Here is a 13830-nt window from a genome sequence, read left to right on the forward strand (position 1 = left end):
GGACTAATCATTCAGAAGTGGTCTGCCTTTCATTCTTCCTAGTCTGTCTTATTCTGAAACCAATCTACCATTGGTTGGCCATGATGGCATTTAAAATACTGGTGGCATAGCTTCTAGCATCACAGCAACATACAAGCCACCACAGTATGACAAACTGACAAATGAGTGGTGAGTCAAATTATTGGATGTACATATTTGAGGAGTTTCTGTTTTATTCCATTTCTCTTTTTATTTTGCCACTGAAGTAACCATATATGTGTAAGATCTCTATTATTACTATTATTGTATTTTCATTTCTTTATCTTTTCTCCTGCATTCTATAAAAAATATCTGTACCTTGATCTCTGAGGTTGATTCTGCTCTTGAACTACTTCTAATGACCTTCAAAATTAAACTATAATATTTTAAATTTCCTTGCTTTATTAACTTGGGCAATATCATCTTTATCTCAGTCAGTTGCTTTATTTCATCTCTTAATTTTACCCTCAGTTCATATTTTCTTGAATTAAATGACATGAGACATGTGTCCTTTAAAGCTTCTTTTAAGGGTAGCAAATATTTTACAATGGATTGCTTGATTCTTCCTCTTGTAGAATCTGGTTTTATATTGTTGTTGTTGGTGGTGAGTGTCCTTGAGTCGGTTCCTGTATGGGGTTTTCATGGAGTGACTGGTAGGTGAGAATCGCCAACCTTGAGGCTAGCATTCTAGTGCTCATCCTACAGTGCCACACCAGAGTATTAGCAAACTCTATCTATCCTTGTCGGAACAGGTTAAGTCCTGCTACATTGCCTCAGTGTGTGTGGATTAACTTTGGCTTATTTCATTAAGAAAAAACAACAACAACCAGTTATCAACAAATAAATTCTGACTCAGACGACCCTATGTGTGTTGGGTTAGAATTGTGCTCTATGGGGTTTTTTGATGACTGAGTTTTTGGGAAATAGATTACTGGGCCTTTCTTATTTATTTATTTATTTATTCAGGTCACTTCTGGGTGATAAGAGTTTCCAACTTCTGATGTTGTTATTAAGTGCCATCGAGTCGGTTCTGACCCATAGCGACTCTGTATAGGGTTTCCAAGCAGCAGCTGGTGAACTTGAACCACCAACCTTGCAGTTCAAATGGCTTTGCAGTCTGGTGCATTAACCCACTGTGCCACACCAGGAGTTCCTAAAATGTGAGATAACAAAGCAGCTTTCTATTTGTATAATACTCAAACCAGTCTCCAAAGTTATTCTCACCTCACTGCCTCCTGAAATCATAGTTGTGAGTCAGGCACACCCACCCCACCACCCTATGTAGAACCCCTTCTGACTCATGGTGGCCCTTTGTAGGGTTTCAGAGTCTGTACATCTTTATGGGAACACAAACTTTCTTCTTTCTTTTGTGAAGCTCCTAGTGAATTCAAACGGCTGACCAGTGGTTAGCTGGTTAGCAGCCTGATGTGTAACCCACTACACCACCAGGCCTCATTGCTAGGCTGACTAGAGAGGTGTTATCTCAAAGATGTTTGTATTACTAAGCTTCTCATGACCATCTCAGTAGCCCAGCATCCTGGGTGGGAGGGTGGTACCTGGAACCTGGCGCAATTCAAATAGAGTTTTAACACTTCCTTTTCTTCCTAGATTATTAGTTGCCTATCTTTCATTCTCATTTTGTGTGTCTTACTTTGGGGAAGACCTCACTCACTGTGTTTGCTGTTTTGTAGGTTTTCTATTTAGTCTGTTTGCCTTTAACCTTGACTTCCTGGTGCAGTTGTGCTACAGCTTTTCCATGTCTTTGGGCCTTGGATTCTGCCAACACACTCTCCCTTCTTTTCTGTGACACGTTGCCCCTACTTTGGGTCAACCAAGTAATGCTCAGAACAGCTCAGTGAGTTTAAACGGAAACCAAACCCATTGTTGTTGAGTCCATTTCAACTCCCTTATCTTTGCCCCAAATGGTTCCTTTCCATCTGAGAACTATTATCACATGTCGCCCAGCTTAAGGCACAGATGCCTTAAACTGCGTGACATGTGAAAATCATTCTTTTGAAATTACTGTTCTGTTTCCAAGTTTTCTTTTTTTCTTATAGCCCTTGGTTTTCTTTACCTGGTTTCTGGAAGAGGTATAATTATGATCTACTGCTAACCTATGGAGCTCTGGTAGTGTAGTGGTTACGAATTGGGCTGCGATTCGAAACTACCAGCTGCTTCATGGGAGAAAGATGAGACTTTCCGCTCCTGTAAAGATTTACAGCCTCGGAAACCCTGTTCAGGGTCGCTTTGAACTGACTCAACGCACTTAACAAAAAAACTGCTAACTTGAAGTCCTGGTGTGATGCTATAGGTCAGAGATTCAAACTCACCACCTCTCCTTGGAAACTCTACACAGGGTAGCTAGAAGTCAGAACTGACTGGGCTGCACTTAACAGCAGTAACAATTGCTAACGTACAGGTCAGCGGTTCAAACCCACCCGTCTCTCCTTGGAAATCTTATTCAGGGTCGCTATGAATCAGAATTGACTTGATGGCACTTAACAACAATAAGCTGATGAAATAAAATGGTGAAGACTTATCTAGGAAATCAGGGATTAATCTTAAGGCTCATTTGAAATAACACCTCTCTTGCTAGCCTCAAAACTCTGATTTGAGGATAAAATGAGGTGAGGAATGTGAAAGGCCTTTGAAGGCTGTTTAGAGCATTATGCAAATACAAAGTTGCTTTGCTGTCTCACATTTTATGAGACGAGAAACCAGCAGCCTTTTTTGAAGCAAATTTGAGTTGTGATTTTTTTTTTTTTTTTTTAAAGGAATATGTGATAATGGAAAATTGTTATATGGGTGAAGCACAAAGCCATTCTATTTCTATGTGTGTCCTTCCTTTCTTTCACAGCAATAAGCCTGAAATAGAGGTTTATCTTAGAATTTGTCCCCTTTCCCCCCCAAAAAAAAGCTGGCCTGGATTTTACACTTCAAACTCTTTCTTTGAGTGCCAAGAGATTGTCTCAGCAAAAGACACTAATCTGCAGATAGGTCTGCCCCCTTACAATGCCCAGTATCTAGGGGCAAAGGCTTTAATTAAACTGGAAGAGTTGGTAATTTCTGGCCTATCTGAGAAGCTTAACATTGATGTGGTTTGAATGAAAGTAATGGTTTTGCTTAAAATGCAAATATTAATGCAAGAAATATGCTAGAATGGACTATTTCTCAGCACAATTCAAAAAGAGGGTTATTTCTTCTTCATATCTTTCTCCTTAAAGAAGTGACCCTTCTTTCCCCGTTGGAATTCTGTAATATATATATTGAACATATGGGATATTTCTTTTCCTTCTTAGAATTCCCTCCAGTTGGCAGTTTGTCTTTATTTCCTCAAAAACAATGCAAATTTCAGATATTAAGAGATCTTTGACAAAGGAGTAAGGATTTATTGTTGTTTGGATTAATTTGCTTATTTATTTATTTGGTTGGACCTCAGATAGCATTTGCCTCCATGCCTAGAGTCTTTGTTCATATCCAGAATATGAAAGTGACCACTCTGTGAAAAATACATATGTTTTCATGCGATTTTTATGTACCCAAATAAGGTTTTAAAATACATGTATTGCTCTTGGTTTAAGTTATTGTTGTTGTTAGGTGTCATTGAGTTGGGTAGGACTCATAGCGACCCTGTATAAGGTTTCAGACGAGCAGCTGGTGAGCTTGAACCGCTAACCTGTGGTTCAAACCAACCTTGCAGTCCAGCGCATTAATCTGAAGTGCCATACCAGGTGCATATAATTATCAAGTACTGAAATGAATAAGTATGCATTTTGAATGTTGATCATACATTAACAAGAGTAGATGGAAATGTGGTAAATTATACCAGTATATGTTTAAAACTTTCCAAATCATTGATTCTTTCTGGTAATTATTATAATTGTTGATAAAATGCATACTTAACATGGAACTACAATGACTTGAACCTTGCAAAACTATTATTTCTTAGATTTGTCACAGAAATTAAATCTGAAGCTATCCATACTTCCTCTAGCCTAATAAATCATGCTTTATTATTACTTTCTTGCTTGCTTTTTCTTACCCACTTATTTATATAGTTACACATATTTATTTAATTACAATCATGGTATAAATATAACTTGGAGTTGGTTTAACATTGCTCATTTAACATTATGTAGGAAGTGTTTTTTCCATTTTCAACTTAATTTGAGTGTTTCATAGCTGCTTTAATGAATCTCTTATTGTCAAACATTTAGATCTCTCCTACTTCTTCTTTTTTCCCCCTGTCCCTATATAGCTGGTGCAGTACCATAGGTTTAACACTGGGCTGGAGTGGACTGGACTGTTCAAACCCACCAGTCACTCCCCTGAAACCCTATACAGGGTTGCTATGACTCAGAACCAACTCAACGGCACTTAACAACAACATTTAGCTAAAAGAGGAGCTCTGGTGGTATTGTAGGTTAGGTACTGTGCTGCTTACTACAAGACTGGCAGTTCATACTCACCAACCACTCTGGCAGAAAGATGAATCTGTCTGCTCCCGTAAAGATTTAGTCTTGGGAACCCTGTGAAGTACTTCTACTCTGTCTTTTAGAGTTGAAATCTAGTTGATGGCAGTGAGTTTTGTTTTATTTAGTGAATGCAATGAATATCTTCTCTCCAGTTCATTCTAAATTTTCTTGTACATATTCGTTTATGCTTATTAGAATAAATTCATAAAGGTAGAGGTAAGCTTCAAGAATTTTCTGGTAGTTATGGTATAGATAGGGTAGCACAGTGGCTTTGTATGATAAGCACTGGACTGCGAGTCAGAAGGTCAGTGGTTCAAGCCCACCAGCCACTCCTTGATAGAAAGATGAGCATTTCTGCTCCCTTAAAGATTTACAGCTTCAGAAACCCTATACAGGTCGTGGTGAGTTGGAAACGACTTGATAGCATCTAACAACAGCAACCAAGATTTAGAGAAGAAGCAGTTGGAAGAAGATGCTACACAGTCACAGATTCTCCTCTTTAGAAAGAGGTGAGTGAGTCAGGAAGAATGGGAGGACAGACTGCCAGGCCCCATAAAACACACTAATGTTGAAGGCCCAAGGGCTGAAGGCATGGCTAAGTGTAAGGCACTCAGGCACATTTCTCTGGAAACTTGTTTCCCTTTGCAAGATTATTAGTTTCTAAGGGATGCCATATCAAAATACCAAAAGTTGGGATGCTTCCACATCAGATTTTCTTTTTTTAAATTCTCTCACAGTTCTGGAGGCTAAAAGTCCACAATCAAGATGTCTACAGGGTTATGCTCTCTGAGTCTCTAGAGGAGAAGTTTATTTTGCCGCTTCTACCTTCTGGTGGTCCTAAGCGCTCATTGGCTAGGAGCAGTGTAACACATGACTATCTTCTGTGTGTTTGTCTCTCTGTGTCCCTTCTCAAAAGGACAGCAGTTATATTGGACTAGAACCTACCCTATTCTAATATGGTCTCATGTTGCTGTTACTGTTGTTAAGTGTTGTTGAGTCAGTTCTGACTCATAACAACTCTGTATAGATAGGGTTTCCAAAAAGCAGCTGGTGGGTTTGAACCACCAATTTTGTGGCTAGCAGTCCAGTGCTTATCCTACAGAACCATACCAGGACTCCATAATAACTTGTTACAGCTGCAAAGATCTTACTCTGAAATAAGGCCATATTCCCAAGTACCTGGAATTAACACTTGAGTTTATCTTTTGGAGTACATGATTCCAACCATAGCACCAACAGCATAATTTGGAAGTAGCTTTGAGTTTGAGTTAGACTTATTGACCGTGTGGCCTCAGATTCTTCTCGTAAGATGTGGACTCTGCAGGGATTACTTCCTGCCTGGTGTCAGGGTTAGCATGTGGTTGGGTCTAGCCCAGGCAGCCTGGAAAAGGCAATGGGAAAGGAAAACAGATGATCAAGAAAAAAGGGAAACAGCTAAATGATGAACTAGAAAGTTTCTACCATCATTCTAGAATAAGTTGGTATTTTCTACTGTTCTATTTTAGTTCACCCATCCCTTTAGTTAAGGGCACTAAGTGTAGTGTACTTAGTCATTTTCCATCAGAACTGAAGACTGGGGCAGCTAACGGAGAAAAATGACTTTTAATGAACAAAGTCACTAATAGGCCTCAAATGCCAACATCTTTCATATCACTAGTGATTTCACAGGTGAGCTTATCATTTATCTCCCTCTTCTTTTCAGCTAATGGGTTCTTACTAGTTTTGTCAAACTGTAATTAAATAACTCAGTGCATTTCTCCTTTTCTGAAAAGAAACATAATACTTTAATGATGAGAAGAAAAAACCCCACAAAACTAAGCAAAACAAACCAGCCATAAAACAAGCTTGCATTATGAGAGTTCCAATTTTGCTATGATTTTATTCCCTGCAACTAAAGGCTTGGAACTATAATAATAAGATGTTCTTTTATGGTAATAAATTGAAAACCCACGTTAGCTACTTTTGACCTCCCTTTGCTACCACTCGGTCTCACTAATTGCCAGTCTTGTCTCTGTATGTCATTTTGTGAGTCTGGGATCTGTGTCCACATTGAGTGTCTTGAAAAACTTTAAATGTTTGTTTTTATCCTTTTGACTAAAGAACTATTTCTAATATAACCACTATCCCTTACCTCTAAAAAATCCCAAACTGCAGAAAATGTATATAGATTTTGGTAATCAGCATACCATTTAATTGCAAAAAGGAAGATTAAACTGAAAATATCCCTAGAGTTTATTTTTCTGCTAAAATTTAGATTGACTCATGGAATAAACAATATCACTTGTGAATACTGTGCTCCTTTAAAAAAAAATCATCTATGTGAGACCAAATGGTCAACAGTTACCTTAATGGTAAGAAGAGAGGGTGGGGGGGGGGGGCAGGGAAACTAGATTAATGGAAATGGAACAACCAGAATGGAAATAATGAGAATGTTGACACATTGTGAATAATGGAATCAATGTCACTGAACAATATGTGTAGAAATTGTTAAAAAAAAATAAAAGGGAAACTAATTTGTTATATAAGCTTTCATCTATAAAATGAAATATTATAAAAAGTAAACTCTTTTCATTATAAAAATGAAAACAAAATGATTGCAAAATTTAATGAGTTAATGAGTATAAAATGCTCAAACATTTAAAATGTTGGCATTGAAAAATAGTAGAAGTCTACAACATATCATTCCCCCAAAACATGCTGTAGCTGAACAATGATTTTTAAACCCTCAGATATCTGTCCATACATGACTCTTTTCTGTCCTAGTAATCATCCAGGCTCTGGTAGCATAGTGCTTACTAGTTGAGCTACTAACCTCAGTGTCAGCAGTTTGAATCTACCAGTGATTACTTGGAAAAAGATGAAGCTTTCTGTTCCTGTAGAGGATCGCTATGAGTCAGAACTGACTCCATGGCACATAACCAACCAACCAATCTTCAAGGCAAGAACTTCACATGTTATTGTTAAGTGCTGTTGAGTTGGTTCTGACTCATAATGGACTCATTACAATAGAATGCAATATTGCCTGGTCCAGCTACGTGCTCACAGTTATTGCTATGTTTGAGCCCAACATTGCAGACACTGTTTCAGTCCATCTCATTTAAGGTCTTCCTTGCTTCACTGTCCTCCAGAAACTGGTCCTTCCTGATAACATGTTTGAAGTACATGAGGTAAAGTCTCACTAACCTCGAAATTTAGGAGCAACTTGCTGTACTTCATAAAGGAAAGATTTGTTCATTGTTTGACAGTCTTTGCATGACACATTCAGTAGTCTTCAGCAACACCATAATTCAAAGACATCAATTCCTTATTCATTCATTTTACAGCTTTCAAATACATATGAGGTAATTGAAAATACCATGGCATGGACCAGGTCCACTTCAGTTGTCAAGGTGACAGCTTCACTTTAAAGAGATTTTCTTTTTTTTTTTTTAAGTTTTTTATTGTGAATTATGTGTTAGTTTACATGGGTGAACATTATCTTTATATTCATCCTATCGTACTTTGTTTCATTGCAAAGATCACAATCCCCTGCATGCATCATCAAACATGCAAAGGTTATGCCCCCCCACCTCCCCACCCTGGCCGCCAGCACACAGCCCCTCTCCCTCCCTGAGTCCAGAGTCCCCAGCCACTCCTTCTGTCCCAGTCATTGCCTCTGCCTCCATCCCTAATGTCACTACCTCTCCAGACACAATCTCACATTTCGCTTTTCTCCCTTGATGGTTCCAGGGACCTCCACACTCCTGGACTGCAAAATAAACCGCTCCCCTTCTTTTGTTATCAAACATTTACATTTACCTTCCGACACTTACCTTCCGACCTGATAGCAATCATTCCCTATTGAACCACAGGAATTCTTTCCCCCTGCACCTTTTATCAACCCCATCCAGACAGGTTGGAAACAATTCAGTGAAGATTCTCTGTATCCTTGGGAGCTAGCTTCCCTATTGAAAGCTTGTAAGCCAGTCACTTCTTGCCTTTGTTGTTGTTAGGTGCCATCGAGTCAGTACAGACTCATAGCGACTTTATTCACAGCAGAATGAAACACTGCCCGATCCTGGGCCAACCTCACTATTGTTGCCACACTTGAGTCCATCGATGCTGCCACTTGGCTAATCCATCTCGTTGAGGGTCTTCCTCTTTTTCTCTGACCCTCCATCTTACCAAACATTATATCATTCTCTAGCGACTGCTCCCTTCTGATAATATGTCTGAAGTATGAGAGATGAAGTTTGGCCTCTAAGGAGCACTCTGGCTGCACTTCTTCTAAAACAGATCTATTGGTTCTTTTGTCAGCCCATTGCACTTTCAATATTCTCCTCCAACACCATAACTCAAAGGCATCAATTCTTCTACATTCTTCCTTATTCACTGTCCAGCTTTCACATATTTGGTAGCCAATATCTAAGTTCCCCTTTCCTGTCGATCCTGTGTACCAAGGGGGTGGGAATGATCCTCACTGTAGAGATTTGTCTGCTCCTTTGTCATACTGCATTCACAAACATAGGTCAAGTTCATCCACTTTTCCCCTTTACTTTACTCCTTCCCCCCCTTCTTTCTTCCTCTAGTTGTGTTCTGATCATCCAGCCATTGATGCCAGGTCAAATGGATACTATCTGCAAGTGTGGGTGTTCTTGTGCATCCCCCCTCACTTTCTGTCAGCTGGATGCTTCACACTCCACTCTAGTCCTCTGGGTCCATGTCCCTGCCCCTGGGCCCAGGAGTCCCTAGGTCTCATCATACTGCTGGTTAACCAGGTCTCAATCCAAGTTAACAGGAATCTATTGAATGTGGATGAACTTAGTTCACAACGTCATTACTGTTTTTCCCCTTATCGGTGACCAACGTGGTCAGCAGCAGGACCATATGCCTGCTAGTGTATTCCAAATGAGTTTCAGTCTTGGAAGGGGGTTTGCCTTGAGGGGACCTGATAAAGAGATCTTTTGAAGCAAATTTTCCCAATGCAATATGCCATTTGATTTCTTGATTGTTGCTTCCATGAATGTTGATTGTGGACCCAAAATAAAATTCTTGGCACCTTCAATCTTTTCTCCATTTGTCATGATATTGTTTGTTGGTCCAGTTGTGAGGATTTTTGTTTTCTTTATGATGAGATGTAATCCATACTGAAGGCTGTAGTTTTTAATCTTCATCAGTCAGTGTTTTCAGGTCCTCTTTGCTTTTAGCATGTAAGGCTGTGCAACCTGCATATTGACATTGTTAATGAGTTTTTCTCAAATCTTAATATCATATTCTCCTTCATATAATCAAGCTTCTTGGGTTATTTGATCAGCATACAGATTGAATAAATATAGTGTAAGAATACAATCCTGATGCACGTTCCACATACTGATTATTATTGAATGTTTGTCAGGGTTTTTTTCTCATTGTAACTGCCTTCCAACCTCAAGGGACCCATCTTCTGGTACTATATCAGATAATATTTTTCTGTAATCCATAGACTTTTATAGGTCAATGTTTTGAGAAGTGGATCACAAGGCCCTTCTTCTATTGCGTTTTAGATGAGAGGCTCCTCTGAAACCTGTCTGCCATGGGTGATTTTGTTGGTATTTGAAACACTGGTGCCAAACCATCCAGTATCACAGCAATATGCAAACCACCACAGTACCACAGTTTGAATATGGGAGACTCTAGAGGACCCTTAACTAAAATTTACCACATAAACTACAAGAGCCCTGGTAGCATAGTGGGTTTCAAGATGGGTTGCAAGCCACAAGGTAGGCAGTTCAAATCTTCCAGATGCTCCACAAGAGAAAGATGAGACTTTCTGTTCCTGTAAAAATTTTACAGCCTTGGGGAACTCTATGCAGGGTGACTGAGTCAGAACCAACTCCAGGCACACCACCACCACTCATATAACCTACAAGTGTTGACATTATGTCCTAAAATCACATAATTTATTTTATTTTTTTACATTTTTCCATCGATAATAAATGAGCTCTGGTAGCGTAGTGGTTATGAATTGGGCTGCAAACCTTAAGGTCAGCAGTTCGAAACTACCAGCTGTTCCGCAGGAGAAAGATGAGGCTTTCTGTTTCCGTAAAGATTTATAGCCTCGGAAACCCTGTACAGGGTCGCTATCAGTCAGAATCGACTCCACGGCACTTTACCATCATACATAGCATAGTTGTTACAAATCGGGTTGCTCTGGTAGCGTAGTGGTTATGAATTGGGCTGCAAACCTTAAGGTCGGCAGTTCAAAACTACCAGCGGTTCCGCGGGAGAAACATCAGGCGTTTTGCTCCTGTAAAGATTTATAGCCTTGGAAACCCTGTGCAAGGAAACTATGAGTCGGAACTGACTCCACATTACTTAACAACAACAATAACAACACAATAATTTTCATATTCTTTGTGGTTATGAATCGGGCTGCTAACCTCAAGGTCGACAGTTCGAAACTACCAGCTCTTCCGCGGGAGAAAGATGAGGCTTTCTGCTTCCGTAAAGATTTGCAGCCTCCGAAAGCCTGTGCAAGGTCACTATGACTCGGAACTGACTCCACGGTACTTAACAACAACATTAACACTTTTGTCGTTTTTGTTAAGTGCTGTTGAGTCCGTTTCAACTCACAGTAACCCTGTATTGGGTTTCTGAGGAGCAGTTGAGCTGCCGACCATATGGTCGAAGTCCAGTGGTTATCTTAGAGAGCCACCCCAATAGTCCATTTAAAGGCCTTGCAAGTTGTTGAGGGAGTGTTTAGAATCATGCTCTTCTTCCTGAGTAAAGGAAGTGACAGTGATGAATAAGGAAAGCCAGACAGAAAGGTTTTATATACACTGTAAACAAGATGCAACTTTTTGCATTCTCTGCAAATCATTTTGCTTTTGTGGCTAATTCATAAAGATAAACCATCATTCAGGAGATTGACTATAACTCAAGTATAAATAACAGCAAAATAGAACCAACATCTTGAAAAGAAAGAAACAGTCTTTGTAAGGAAAGGACAAAGGGGACTGGGATGAAGTAGAAATGGATTTAAAAGAATTTACACTATAGAAGTCAGTTTAGAGCTAATGTTAGGGATTGGTGCAGTCTACAATAAGAACATTTTAGCACTATGAAGATTACAATTTTTCATATGAGTTGTCTCATTTTATCCTCCTTGCTATTGTTAAATGCTGTGGAGTCAGTTCCAATTCATAGTGATCCTGTATATGGTTGCTAAGGAGTGACTAGGCCAGGTGGTTAGCAGTCCAGTGCTTATCCAACAGCACCACACCAGGATTCCTTTATTCTTCTGGTATCCCTAATATTGGCGTCTTGGTGTGGCACTGCGGGTTAATGCATGCTGCACTGCAAGGTCTGTTTGAACTGCAAGTTCGGTGGTTGAAGCTCACCAGCTGCTCCTCGGAAACCCTATACAAGGTCGCTATGAGTTGGAACAACAACACTGCTAGTATGTACTATTGTATTCATTTTGCATATGAGGACACTGGGATTTATTTTGACATATGCAAAATAGAGTAAGTGACTTGCCACTGTCAGACAGTTGGAAGTAGTGGTGTTGGAAGAAGGCTTTGAATTTCTGATTACTTTCTTTGTGTACTGTCACTCTACCATCCTGACTCATGTAGAAACTTGGAAAATAGAGCTAAGGTCTTTGTTGGGACCGGACATTGGTTGGATGCCAGTTGAGCAAAGTAGAGGAAAGATGGAACTAAGAAGGGATCCGTTTCCTCATGATGAGCATGGCCTAATGGAGTATAGAGGGTCCAAGTACAGTTAGAAGTCTAGTATCCTGCTAATCCCACAGGAAGTGGGGATTCATTTGTTCAGTTGCATCTAATGTTGGCGTGTAGCTTGGTCTTTGATCATTGTCCAGGTTTGTATACAATATACTTTTAATGATATGTATATGACCTTAGGGAATTCTTTTTGATAGCTTATTAATGAGGAAAAGCAGAGGAAAATGCCTTATTTGGGGACTCTGTGTGGGCCAGGATCTTAGGAAAGTATCATCTTTTGATGTGTAGGACAGGGCAGCAGAATTGAGAGAAATGGCAGGCAGTTTAATTCTTCATCATAGTTGATCCTTATGTTGATCCCTCTAATTACCTGGTTTTATTTTAGGGAAATTAAATCTATTATCCACTAAAGACTTAAAGATCCCAATACTTTCCCCTTTCTTTATTAACAATGTTCTCTAATCTTGCATTTATATTGGTTTGGTGACCTTGGTTTAAGTCACTTACCGTATGTGAAACCTCACCCTGTTTAACTCACAGGAGATACTGAGTCACAACACTTGCAAAAGTGTTTTCCATCTTTGCATATGTTTGTTGGCCATGTATGTCCTCTTGGTGAAATGCCTGTTCAGGCTTTTAGCTCTCTCTCTTTTTTTTTTTGATTATTTGTCTTTTTGGTTGTTGTTAAGGAGTTCTTTATGTTTGCTGTTTGTCATTATTTTTGTTAAGTGAAAAATTAAAATGGACACTAGCAAATGTAGGTGAGGATGTGAAGAAATAGATATTCTCAACTATTGCTGCTGGAAATGCAAACTGGTACAGCCATTGTAGAAGAGAGTGTGATAGTTCCAAAAGTTAAAACAGATGGGTCATATAAGCCAACAATCCCATCCTTAGGTATATATCTAAGAATTGAAAGTCACAGGTAAATAGACACACGTTCAATGCAGTGCAGTAGCAAAATGGTGAAAACAACCCAATTGCCCATCCACAAATGAACGGATAAACAAAATATAATATATACTTATACAGACAATGTAGTATTGCTTAGCCATAAAGAGGAAGGTAGTTCTGATACGGTCCATGACTCAGATGGACTTTGAAAACATTGTGCTGAGTGAAGTAAATCAATCACAAAAGGAACTATATGATCTCACTGTGAAATACCTAGAATGGTTAAATATATAGAACTTAGATTTTAATAGTGGTTATCAGAGGCAGGCGGCAGAGAGAAAGGCAGATTAAATGTTTAGAAAGCTGTAAGTTTCTGTTTATGTTAATGATTGTACAACATGTTTGATGTAATTGGTGCCACTGAATTTTATTTGTGAAAAATGTTGAATAGGCAAAATTTGTGTTAGCTATATTTCAACAACAATAAAAATAAAAAGTAATTGAAAATAAAGTATTTTTAACAGAAAATACTTTGCGTTTGTAGTTACTGACTGTTTCAAAAGATTCGAAAGGCCTACTATTTTACATTAAATGCTTCTGCTTTTCCTTCAGAGTCGAAAACATGCCAGCAAAGTCCGACTGTATTACATGCTTCACCCCAGGGATGGTGGGTGTCCTGCCAAGAGGCTCCGGTCAGAAAATGTGAGTAGCTAGCACTGTGTGGTATTTTTAGATGG

The 13830-nt window shown here is 39.1% G+C and overlaps 1 protein-coding gene across 1 annotated transcript in view; it reads left to right on the top strand.

Annotated features, from left to right (window-relative positions):
• The window catches only part of LOC102829796 (zinc finger matrin-type protein 4-like), a 482488-nt gene that overhangs the window by 90728 nt on the left and 377930 nt on the right, over positions 1–13830 (top strand). Inside the window, exon 2 of the mRNA XM_006859987.1 lies at positions 13706–13795. Within this exon, the coding sequence (XP_006860049.1) occupies positions 13706–13795 (90 nt within the window). The remainder of the gene's footprint in view (positions 1–13705; positions 13796–13830) is intronic.

Source organism: Chrysochloris asiatica, unplaced genomic scaffold, assembly GCF_000296735.1.
Source record: "Chrysochloris asiatica unplaced genomic scaffold, ChrAsi1.0 scaffold00035, whole genome shotgun sequence".
NCBI lineage: Eukaryota > Metazoa > Chordata > Mammalia > Afrosoricida > Chrysochloridae > Chrysochloris > Chrysochloris asiatica.